General features: G+C 40.8%; 1 protein-coding gene across 4 annotated transcripts in view; it reads right to left on the reverse strand.

The window, feature by feature from the left end:
• The window catches only part of RASGEF1B (RasGEF domain family member 1B), a 337,481-nt gene that overhangs the window by 8,930 nt on the left and 315,895 nt on the right, over positions 1-12,656 (reverse strand). For all 4 annotated transcript variants that reach the window (XM_073340489.1, XM_073340491.1, XM_073340490.1 and 1 more), the window contains 6 exons: positions 6,671-6,883; positions 6,460-6,534; positions 5,073-5,168; positions 4,513-4,615; positions 3,276-3,355; positions 2,132-2,227 (listed from right to left, as the gene is read on the reverse strand). In XM_073340489.1, coding sequence (XP_073196590.1) covers positions 2,132-2,227; positions 3,276-3,355; positions 4,513-4,615; positions 5,073-5,168; positions 6,460-6,534; positions 6,671-6,883 — 663 coding nt within the window. The remainder of the gene's footprint in view (positions 1-2,131; positions 2,228-3,275; positions 3,356-4,512; positions 4,616-5,072; positions 5,169-6,459; positions 6,535-6,670; positions 6,884-12,656) is intronic.

Consider the following 12,656-nt stretch of genomic DNA (forward strand, 5'->3'; position numbering starts at 1 on the left):
GGTAATCTTTACACAATTTGCATCCCACCTGCCCACATCCCCATTTCAAAACAAAATAAGAGGAAAGTAAAACCTCTTATACGCAATACAATGGGATCAATTTCTTCCTCGTCTCATTCATCTATAGCATTATTACTAAAATTAATCCTTCTGGATCTTATTATGCTACTGGTGACACTGATTCTGCAAGCTGATCCACATGGACAAATGTGGCCATGCAAAATCAGTGAGGGAACTGGGTTTCTGTGCACGTGTCCATCCATACAGATCATATCAGAGGACCTGGACCAGCATTAGTAGTCCCACTGAGATCAATGGGACTATTTGTGGAGTACAGAACTTCTTAATACGAATAAAATCCCATGGGATCTGAAACAAACAGTTTTTAGTTTTTACCAAAGCCCAAGGATACACAGCACTTTAAAACAGCTACAATGGTACTAAGCAGCAACCAAACTTTTAGTCTAATACATCTTTGACCCAGGGCAATATGTGAAAGATACACTGAGCTTCTCCCTCCAGTGTCTTTCATCCGAAAAGCCTCAATCCATCTAACGGTTTGCACTCTGATCCGCTTTTCTTGTTTGTTATTTTGCTGCAAAGAATCTCTCAAAAATTGATCCTTTTGTAAAGCAGAATGAAGAGGAATTAAAAAAAAAAACAAACCAGCAGCAGTGTAAAATGGATATTTGTGTCTGCCACTGCAGGCAAAACAGACGTGCAGACAGAAATCATTTTCTTCGTGGCGTTTTTAAGTTGTTAAAAAAATATTAAATATGCCATGTTTTAGAAGAATAAGAGTAGAGCCTGTTGTGCACCTACTAGACCAGTAGTTCTCAAACTGTGGGTCGGGACCTCAAAGTGGGTAGGGCTGGCTTAGACTTGCTGGGGGTCCCAGAGCTGAAGCCTGAGCCCCACCACCTGGGGCCAAAGCTGAAGCCTAAAGGCTGCAGCCCTGGGTGTTGCGGCTCAGGTCACAGGCCCCCTGCCTGGGGCTGAAGCCCTTGGGCTTTGGCTTCGGTCTCCCCTCCTGGGGTCCTTTAGTAATTTTTGTTGTCAGAAGGGGGTCACGGTGCAATGAAGTTTGAGAACCCCTGCACTAGATTATTATTTTTATTCTTCTCGTGTTTACTAGTCCCTATGGAGCACTCATCAAAATTTCCACTTTCTTTCTCCCTATTCAAGACCTATATTAACATGAATCTGCCTCTCTCAGTGTATATCCCGCAGGCAAATAGCATCCTCTCTGGGAGGAATACAGAGCTAGGAATGCCTTCAAGAGAGCCTTCTGCCTCTAATACCGAAGACATTTCTCAGGGCTCTTCAGGTTGTTTTTTAAACAACTCTTTCATTGCCCGCAGATAGGCTAACTGGATTTCCTTGAAGGTTCCGGTACTGAAACGTACTCTCCCAGGTCTCCTTCCCTTCCACAGAAACACTGGTGTCCAGAGGAAGGGGAGAATGGAAGAAAAATCACTGAGGGCAAGTATCGTGTGAGAAATGCTCATGAAAGGAGTCGGACTGAAACTCCTGGAGACTGAATTTCATCTTCAGGGTGGCACAGAGCATGAGTGGCACCAGTGCATGCTTCCTCACACTGCTCCACTGTTGCTCCTCAGCTCAGACCTGGAAGGACCAACAAATAAAGACAACAGAGTAGTTCAGCCACTCTTCCTTCCAAACCATGGCCTTTCCACCTAGACTGCTGACAACGGAACCAAGTGCCATCTGTGATGTTCTCTCTGCCCACTGGGACCTGAGCTGAGACCACTAATCCTACTTCACTTCGAACATGAAGACAGCAACCTTTCAGTCGGTACGAACCTGGACTCGGCTTCCAGTTGAAATCACGAGGCGAAAGGATCTTTATCCCGAGCTCTCTAATCTCATAAGATTTCCCATTTCTTTCCCTGTGTGTTCTCAGATACCATACCAGAGGATAAAGTCTTGTTCTTGGTGATCCCCTACACAAGCCTCATTGGTGGACAGAGACCCAATGTTGAGGCACATATTTGAAAGGAAGCTGACTGAGGTTAATGCCTTAGAATTTGAATTGCTCAAGAACAGCTCACCACACAGCTTAACAGGCACATTTCATTACTGTCCATTTGCTAAGCGATTCATGAACTACCTTCTCTCTGTTGCTATGAGCTGTCAAGGACCTCTGAGCTGCGCCACGCAGAGCGGTTCGGTAATTGTAAAAATTGCTAGAAGGGTCCATCTGATGCTATAAGTGGAAAGAAAAGTAAATAATGAGCTTCGGAGATTTAGTGCAGATACACGTACAGTGCTTTTCACTAGAGAGGCTAAATTTAGAACCCAAGAAGTCTATTGAATTGCATCACAAATGCCATCTTTAAAGTACAGCTAAAACAAATCTACTGCTCTAGTAGATCCTTACACATAGAAACTCACTTTTAAAGAATGCTTACTCAGAATATCCAATGAGCAAGTACAAATCAGGCTTTCGTAGAGGCAAGGCTGTGCATCAGCCAGACTTGCCACACTCCCTCCCCAAAAACTGTACTATCAACTCAAATTCCAAGGCTAAAATTCTGCTCTCAGAGCCATACAACGGGTCTTAATCATGAGACCAATATTCTGCTCTTCCAGTGTGTGTAACTTGCTGTGACATTAATAGGAGTTGCACACATGTACTGAGAGTCAAGTTTTCTACCATACAAATTGTTTGAAAAAATCTCAACTGGATTGCCAATTAATTCAAGACAGTTAACACATTTGTAAAAGCAAATCTGAATCCCTAGGGTAACACAAATTTGTAACCTTCACGTTGCCCTCTACAAATGTGTTAGCTACCTTGAGTTTGTTAGCAGTCAATGAACTTGAGATACAAAGCCCACCCAACTCTAGTGTACACACGCCCTTAAGGGTTAAATTCTACCATTCAGATTTGAAAGCAGAATTGTTCTTGATTTATTTACTAAGCTTCAAGAAGAATTACCCACAATTTCAAGTTCCAGTGGAAAAAATTTCATCTAGTTCCAGTTGGCTTTTGCAAGTAGGTTTTGCAATAAAACTGCAAGGTATATTGAGCTGCTGGCTCTTCCAAACCCAAAAGGGATGCAGCAGGAATTAACAGAGGCCAGAAGTCAGCTGAAGGACTCCAACAGAGTGCATGAATTTGCACTAGGGACATGCACACACAAAATTTCATTCAATATTCAATAGGACAGGACCCAGTAAGACTCACATTCCAGAACAGTCAAACCTACACTCTGTTGACAGCAGTGTGACCCCGTATCAGTTAAACGTACCTCAAGAATGTCAAATTTGGCTGTCTTGACTTTTGCCCAGGTCTTCTTTAGCCGGGAGACCGGACTCATGTTCATACCAGCTTTATCAGAGAAAGACAATTTAAAAATTTAATAGAACAAAACGAGTCTAAGATAAACAAAGTAACTAAGATGCAGAGTAATTCTATAATGAAAGCGCTATTAACAAAAGAAGGCTTTTCATAGGAGATATAGCCATTTCTAGGTATTTTTACTACCAATATATTTACAGTATAACAGAAACAGCAGTATCCATCAATTCTACATGTTATTGATAGATCTTGATTTTTCCCTGTCTGGCTAGGGATGGGTTCCACGTATTTTAGCCCCAGATTACGTCTAATAAAGCTAGGAGATTAATAAAAGGTAACCCATTATGATACGTTAGGATGAGAGTTAACAAAAAAAAGTGGGAGATGAGATCTGAAAAGTTACAGTGTAAAAATTGAGGGCAACCTCATTATTCTCCTTAAAATGTGGTCAGTAAATTTTCTGAATACAAGTCTATGGGCTTCTATTACATTCAATGCAGTCATCAAGCCAAGCAACATCAGCTACGGCATACAGAACAGATAGACCTCTCACTGGAAATCTAGAAATAGAGGCTGCCCCTGCTACATCTCACCTCCCCTATGCAGATGCAATGAGGCTAAGTGAAGGGTCACCTTTACATTCTTTCACTATACAGACAAACATGGCTGCTACTCTGAAACCTTTCAGTATACAGTGTCTTTGACTATTATATATAATGGTCAGTGGAGCCTGAGACGACACCAACTCCTCCTGAAGTCAACAAGATTTGAGTTACTTCAAATAGGAGTAGGTTCAACCCCAATACTCCAAACACTCAAGCATGAAAATAATTTTACCCCTATAAGTAATACCATTGATCAGGAGGATCAGGGCCATTGCTGAGAAGCCAGTGTGCTCCAAGGAATGGGGTTGGAGGGTACTGAGCTTTTTGAAGCATATATCATCAAACGAGTCTTTTAAGCACAAAGTCATTTCCCTCGTCCTCTCTTTTTAAACGGTATAATTGAAGGTAGCTTTTCCAATCTTTTATAAATGTATAATATTACAAAGATATTTATCTACTCTCCATCATTTCCTTCCCTTCCCACCCTACTGGGTACTGTAACTAGAGAATTGGCTCCCATATTTAAGCATCAAAATGACTATTTTTAAAACTCTCCCCTAAATCCCCACACCTTATACTCACAAATAATCGCCATTAAGGAGTTAAAGTTGCCAATGTTAAAACACTCCCTGGCCACGTCAATGAAATATTCTATCATTCTTGCTCTGTGCTTCTTCTTCACAGGCTGCGAGAGACAAATAATACAGTGTTATTCTTTAGCAGGAAAGGGAGACCTCCACTGGACTCCAAAAAGGGATGACATTATGGCTGAATGTCTCTTCTGTAGGTGCTGCAACTTCACAGTGTGTTCCACAAACAGAGCAAGCGGCATTCCTTCCTCCAAATCACTTATGAGAGGACAAAGACAAACCAAAGGAGTTAAGGAACTTCAGGACTGTGAGGGCCTAGGGAATTATTGGAGAGGGAACCTTACGAAAGATTTGTGGAAGGAGGTATCTGAACGAGAGAGAAGGTGGTTGATAAACAAGAAGGGACAGAGGCTCTAGGCATAAAGGAGAACATATGGTGGAGATGAGAGTGGGAAAAAGCCAAAGGGAGAGTAATGAAGCGAATGATGCTTCATAGTTTCAAAAACAGAAAACTGGAAAATTGTTGTGTGCCAAGGAAAAGGACATGCTCACCATGCAGATTTCTGTAGCAACTAAGTAGCTGAGTCTGTTAAACCATTCTACGTAGGCTTCCAGGTTACGGGTCTTCTTTCGATCAGCATAACAGCCCTGAAGAAAGAAAGGGAAAACACAACCTCCTTAACTTATTCTGCATTCTTCTCGGGGAGAGAGAGAGATTCCTAACCTGCAACCTGGCCACCTTAAGCTTTCACCCGGTCAGATATCATAACGTAAAAGTAGGGTCAATCGCCAAAGAAAACTCAAGGAGATGGTGTTGGTGATGCAGCAGGTGATATTTCTCTGAGGCCTTGATTCAGAAAAGCACATATGCAGGTGCTCAACATCAAGCACCTGCTTATGTCCCACTGAAGTGCTTTGCTGAATAATGACACTTAAGCATCTGCTTAAGCACTTTGCTGAATCAGGGCATGAATCAGTACTAAAGCGATGCTGAATCATAACGCAAGGGGACACTGTGGTGCTGGGTTTTGAATGAGATATAAAATTGAGTCCTGACCACCCATTTGGCATGGCAAGTCCAGTGTCTAGGCCCAACTGCCAGATCACATTCTGCCTTCTTAAAATTCTCCCAGTAATTTCAGCTGGAGTCTGATTCTTCCTTTCCTGTTCTGTGCTATTAGGTAGTGCACTGGAAAGTTCCCACAATTCATCCCAGGGGGTCTGAGTAGCAGCGAGTGGAGAGATTTTCCTTATCTATAGAAAAGCATTTCAGAATCCCAGCTGGATAAAAGCTATTATATTCGGTTTGCCACATTTGAGGAGAACAGGTAATTACAGTTCGAATTACATGGCGCAGTCAACATGCGGATCATAAGCATCTCCGGAACATGAGCGAAAGAGGTAATTGCTCCAGCACGGTTAGTTAAAAGCAGTTTGTCCTTGCCCTTCATTCTATAACTCAGAATTCTCTTCAATACATCCTGTTCTGTACCTGCAAAAAGGACTGCAATTTCACCGTCCTCGGTTTCTTTCAAATAGCTCAATTTCTTAAAAGGACAGGAGAGGAATAATGGATGGGGCAAGTGAGTGATGTCAAGGTTGAAATGCATCTCATCTTGGCTATAGACCACAGAACGGATGGTCAAGAGAAACTATTCCCATGGCTAGAGCCTCATCTGGTGTAAAAATCACTGAAATCAATTTAAGCGAATAGGAGTTTGTTTGCCAGAGCAAAGACAGAACATGAGCTTGATTTGCCCCCTAAATGGACAATGATTCACACAAAGTAAAATCAGAAAGGGGATATTTTTAAAAAATTCAGCTGTCAAGCATATTCATGCTGATATCTATCTAGAGTTAAGAGTATTCTAACTATCCTGTATCGTGCTTATAGGATACCATTCCAGTTCCACAACTGCTCTCGTTCCCCTCCATTCACCTTGTCATTGTCCAAAGGATCCTTTTGTACAAACGCCTGGACAAACTCTTCTGGTCCAATGTAATTGAGCCTCTCCTATATTTAAAAAAAAAAAAATTAAACCAAGCAATCATTTCCTTTGCTGATTTGTATTTCAAAACAGAAGCAAAAAGTAGGAAGCATAAAATTGTGGTTGGAAAATACATATATGAATGACCTGGCAACAACTTACCAGCTCTATGTGAGTCAGCTGCTGGGCTAACATGTAAGGGTCATTGCAGACAGTGATTATGTCCCTCTGTATGGACTGAGGTTTGGTCTTCAGGACTGTCAGTCGATCTGTGGACGTTGCATTGATTTTTGCAAGTACTTCTTCGTACTGGCTAAGAGAGGCAAGTTTTCGGATCAGGCTCTGGATGATTTGCTGTACGTTCTTCCGATACATCTACCATGACACAAGACAAGCAAAGGATATTCCAAGAATATGAAAGGCTACTAAATTCCTGATGGCACTAAGATAGCTTCATTCTGATGGATATGCATTATTAGAAACTTAGAAACTCAAAGAACCAAATGTATTCTTAAAGCAACCATTGCTAAACCAGTACATTAAAGAGCATGCATTTAACATGTAGTCTTTGGGAACATTTAATTTAAGGTTTGATTGCTTTAGGGATTCAGTGGTGTCCTCACCAGTCCAAGCCACAACTGAGAAGTAAAAGCACCTTTCACCTATAGTGTAAAATGAAGCATTGTCCACCTGGGTAAAATACCAATCTCCCACTATTCAAGGCTGTAAGGAAAAAACCTAATCCATGAGTTTATAGTGTAGTCATTCTATGATGCTACGGGGGCCTAATTCTATTTTCACTGGTGTAAATCAAGACTAATCCCATGAAGTCTAGGTCTGCTCCTATTAATGTCAAGAGGAGTTTTGCCATTTACCTCAGTGGAAGCAGGGCCTTCAGCCTGTAGGTCTGCTCTAACAGAACCATTAGGTGGTTACTTTTCTATATTCAAGACACAATTGTAAAACGATTAATGAAATGCTTAAGTGCTTGAAAATTTGAAGTGCCCAACATCTATCAAAGGCACAGTATAAGGTTATTGGTCTAAGAATGGATGAATGCTACCTGTTCCCTAATGTACTTGTCACTCACTCCAAAGATGTCACTTTTAAGGATTTCTGAGTTTGCCAGATCACAATCATGCTTTTTGTGGTTTTCAATATTAATTTTAAAGAACAGACCTTTTCCATACTAGAGTCAAACACTAGACATATTTGGGTCAAACTCAGTCTGGAAGTCAGTGGAATTAAACCAGGGATGAATTTGGCCCATCGTTAATAAGTAAGAATCATGCACATAGTGCCTAGATAAAATGTACTGTTTCTGTAAATGAAATCTTTTAAAGACAAAAAAAAAAAAAAGCTGCACTTTCCACTATGAGCCACAAAAAACATTAATAAAAATCTTCATTATCTTTATAATAGGGTGTATGGGGAGGTGCACATATACCTCCCATCTAAAAATAATGTGTGTGTGTATATATAACAGAGCTTTGTGAAAGATTTTGTGGCACACGATGCATACACACTGAAAGTCTGACAAAGCTTCTGACACACGCAGGCTGAGATCTGGGACAGAGTGGAAGCCATGTAATAGTCAGTGTCTTAACCCTCAAACTAGGTAAATGGTGGCTGAGTTTCTGGTTTGTACGAACCCAGATTTCACAGCTAAATTGGAAGGGGTGGGGAAGAAAGAGAAAAAAAACTAAATTACACCAATGTAAACCCAGAAGATTCTCTTTCAGTGAGACCTTACAAAACCAAATTTAAAATCTATCTACATACAGAGCTTTGCACAGCTCTCTAACATCAGTCAGGGAAATTAATCCACAGTTGAGTTAACAATAATTACAAAATGACAGTCATATCTTCATTCACAGCTTAGGGAACATCTCTCCGCTAAAAGGCAGGCGGTGACACACCTGCTACATTACTCAGATATATGCAACAGTCTACAAAACACTGCCATGTCTGCAGCTTTCTTTTGGGACCTCTTCAGGAGCATGAACATGACAAAGGCAGGTTTGGCATGGGAGTGGCATGACTTTTGACCTGGGTGTGCATGACAATCATTTGGGGCAGGGCTGGGGTGGCGAAAAACACACGACAATGGGTCTAATCCATTATGAAAGAATCTTATGATCCTATTTTCCAGCACAAACATACATGCTCCTAAGATAAATATAGTCAGTTAGGATGATAGGCTATGCAAATTAAAGAGTAAAAATATTTGAAGAGCCCAGGCTGTGTTTGGCAAATAGAACAAGGCATCATTAACCAACACAACTGTGACACTGATTGAACATTGACTGTGTGTACCTGAAAACCCTTCTCACAGCCAAATCTGTGTCACAAATAGAAAGATTTGGGAGCAATTTTCACTGCCATACCCACCTCCTTACACCCAAATTCAGGAACAGATAAAAATATTGTTTGAAACTTGTTTTCAATCTGCATTATTGTTGCAGCAATCAAAGCAGAACATAAATGAGGAGTATTCAAAGAAACATAGTCAGAGGTTCAGTGTACGAACTGGCACCATTCTGGTTAAAATGGCACAGAAGGAGTCTGTGGTTTTACCTCTCCCTCCGCTCTGGGGGTCATTCCCCCCAGTCAGTCAGGCCAGTTTGTTGCGGATGCTTGCAGTTTCAGCATCTTTTTAGATGCTTATGATGTACAGGGGACATTTTTATAAAAGACAGCCCTGAAAAATCCCTCAGCTGAGAGCAACTATCACAGAAACAGGCAGATAATGGGTTTCTATTTTAGAATTCAAGCTGCGGGACCTGATGGCACAACACACTTTTATATATGGCTGGTACAGCATCATTGCTTGCGACCTGAGATGAAACATATGGTGAACACATTACTATAGATGGATCTTCTGTCCCTAAGTAGTTTATCCCGCTGATTTTGATCACCCTAATCCTAAATGTCTTTAAAACAATAACATTCATAGGAATTATGCAACTGTATACTTGTCTCCCTCCCCTACCGGGCCATAGTTCAGCAAGGCACTCAGGGAGTTGCCTTGTTTTTTGTGCAAGAGCAATCCCATTGACCTCAGTGAGACTTTTGCACATGCTTAAGTACTTTGCTGAATTAGGACCACTATTTAGCATGTGAGATCTGTTGCTCAGTCTCTCACAGCTGCATGATACTTTATAGATTTACCCTAAACCACGGAATATACATGATTTAACTAGAAACCTAACTTTAAAAAAACAAAACAAAAACAAAACACAGTCCATTTGTCAGTCTAAACACAGCTCAGTTTCCTCTCACCTAGTTGTGTGTAAGACAATTGATGAGTTTTTGTAGCATTATTTCAATTCATCAACCACATTGCTGACTTGTCTCTCCACTCATAAGTTATGCAGCAACCCAAGTTGTGAAAAATAAGATCACTCCTATAACTCAAGTTGTTCTGTGTCTCAGTTTTTCTGAAGGGCCCTTTTAAATATAATGGCACCATCACATTTTGGACCACTACTATTGAGTCTGTTATGGAACAATGAAGCCTAGAAATAAAGGGATAATGCTGATATTGATTTATTGATTTTTAGAAAGTTTTGAGGGTTTGGGATTGTAATGGATATGGAGCCTTCCACCTTTAGGTCACCAGCTTATAGCTGGTTTACACTGATAGTGACTGAAAGTCATTACTATCTGACGGATGTTTGATGGTGTATGTAAAGTGAGTTTGTGTTGTCAATCTAGATAGGAGATATGGTAGAAAAAAAGGTCAATGCAACTCAGGGCTGCAAATGTAGAGGCATCACATCATGACGCAGGGAGGTAACAGTCCCCTTGGCACGTGGCTCTCATGTGACTGCACATGTTCATGAAGTATTTTACCATAAAGAGACTGCAAACTGGACACAGACTAGGAAGAAATCTATTAGAAACTGGAGGAAATGACCTGTGAGAAGAGATTAAAAGAGCTAAAGGACACAGTTTTTCAAATGATGATGGGAGCATAACAGTCTAGAAATACTTGATGAGTGTATAATCTAAGGAAGGAGAGGGGTAGATGTAGGAACAATAGAATTAAATTATGGAAGACTAAATTGAGGCTCACTAGCATGACAAACCTAATGATAGGGAGCTCTAGTGGTCTGATGAATAATCTTGCAAAGGAAATGGAACAAACCTTACTCATTTGCACATTTGAAATGAGACTGGATGAAAACCAGTAGTAAATGAAGAACAGGGAACGATCCTATACCAGCAGGGATATGGCCCAAGCCGATTAAGTCCTGTTCATCTCTAGATGCTATAGTTCAGTCCCTACTTGATAAAAAACCACATGCCAAGGTCCACCGCTGCAATCAGCATTCATTAGTATCTTCATCCATTGCCTCAGCAGGGAGGTCAAGCACTGAATGAGCCATGGAGTATGAACTCCTCTCTTGCTCACACGGGTGGTTCCTTCTAGAAAAGTTTGGGGTATTGTGGGAAGCTTGCATGATTGCCTTCTGTGTGGGGAAGTTCTACAAAGAAGAAACTCTGAGAGAGGCCTTCAGTCTCCATTACTATTAAATCACCACATTTCAGGAGCACTAAAATTCATCTGTTTCAAAACAAGTCCATAGCTGTATTTACTAGCTTGCTCTAGCCTGCACTAGCCTGCACTAGGCTCTTGATGGTAGGTTTTAATAGCAATGACACATGGGACTTTGAAAGAAAGCTAAATTGAGTGAGAACAGGAAACTTATTATTTCCCATCATTCAAGGCCCTGGCTTGCACACACAATCCGTGTGATACTGAACTAATCCGCGGTGCAGTTAGATAGAAGCAAGGTCAGAGTAAGCCTGCATTCATCCTTCCAAGCAATCCACTAGCCAATTTCGCTAATAATTTACTGCATGCAAAACTCCACTGTGACACTTGCTTTCCCCATCTTTTTAAGTTATTCTGAGAGGCAGAGATGGAAGAGACCTATTAGATCATCCAGTCCATCTCCCAGCCAGGACAGGATTGCTCCCTACAGCACATTTTGTAGCATTGTGTCCAGTCTAGTTGTAAATGTATTAAGTGATGGAGCTATTATCACTTCCTTGGAGAGATTATTCCACAGACTAACACATCTCACTGCCTGAAACCGTCTCTAATATTCCACCTTTCCCAGTCTTAATTTCACTCATCTTCAACTGGCACCAACCCCTTACATCACCCAAAATAATTCCTCTCCCTCCTTTTATTTTATGTGCTCCAAATGCTAACCAAAATTACACATATTTTGTTATTTATCAGTCTTTCACAAACCAATTCCTCTAGGCCCCAAATCTTTCTATTGCTCTTCTTTGGGCTACCTCCAATTTGCCAGTATCTTTCTAGTAACATGGTACCCAGAACCAAAAGTAACATTCAGGGTGTAATTGCAACAGAGCAGTAGGCAAAAAAGTTTACTTTCTGCTCTATGACACGATGCCTTGTGAATGCAACCGATTTTGCAGACGCATCCCATTGCAAATGAGTGTCTGATTTGCAATCCACAATCACCCCTGGATCTTCTTCAGCATTGCTACTTTCCACGTTTCTACTACACATTAAATATCTGGGCTTTGAATTAGTTTCCTCTGGATATAGATACTTTTTCTTCCAGTTCCAAGTTAAGCCTAATTTTGTTCTCTTCTGCCCTTATTTCCAATCTCTCAAGGTCTTTTTGTGTCGTTAGCATCATTTACAATTCCTTCCAAGTTATTATAATCAGCAAAATTAATTAATTATGTAGAAGAGGGAGTAAACAGTTTGTTACGCAAGAGGTTACAAAAGACTGGAATGAACACCAGTCACTGGGAATGCCAATAAACATGCTGCCGTTTAGTCAGTACTTTCTGTTTACTGTTCTTCCAAATGCCACACTGGTGCATGTTATACTCTTTCCTGGGCAACCCTGTTGTGAGTTATGTTCTCTGATAACACCTGCTGTACATCATACACCCAAAAGCATGCATCATCCCTAAAGGGACAACATTAACGAAACCACCAATACCTTTCAGGTGTTACAACCATCACCACAGATTATTAAAATCTAATGTAGATTTTTAAAAAAAGACACTCTCTTCACTTTTCATACTGATTTTATTGTGTGTGTGTGTGTCTCACTTCTTTTAGATTTATCAGCTTTACAGGTATTTCTAGGTA

This window comes from Lepidochelys kempii, chromosome 4 (genome assembly GCF_965140285.1).
Source record: "Lepidochelys kempii isolate rLepKem1 chromosome 4, rLepKem1.hap1, whole genome shotgun sequence".
Classification (NCBI taxonomy): domain Eukaryota; kingdom Metazoa; phylum Chordata; order Testudines; family Cheloniidae; genus Lepidochelys; species Lepidochelys kempii.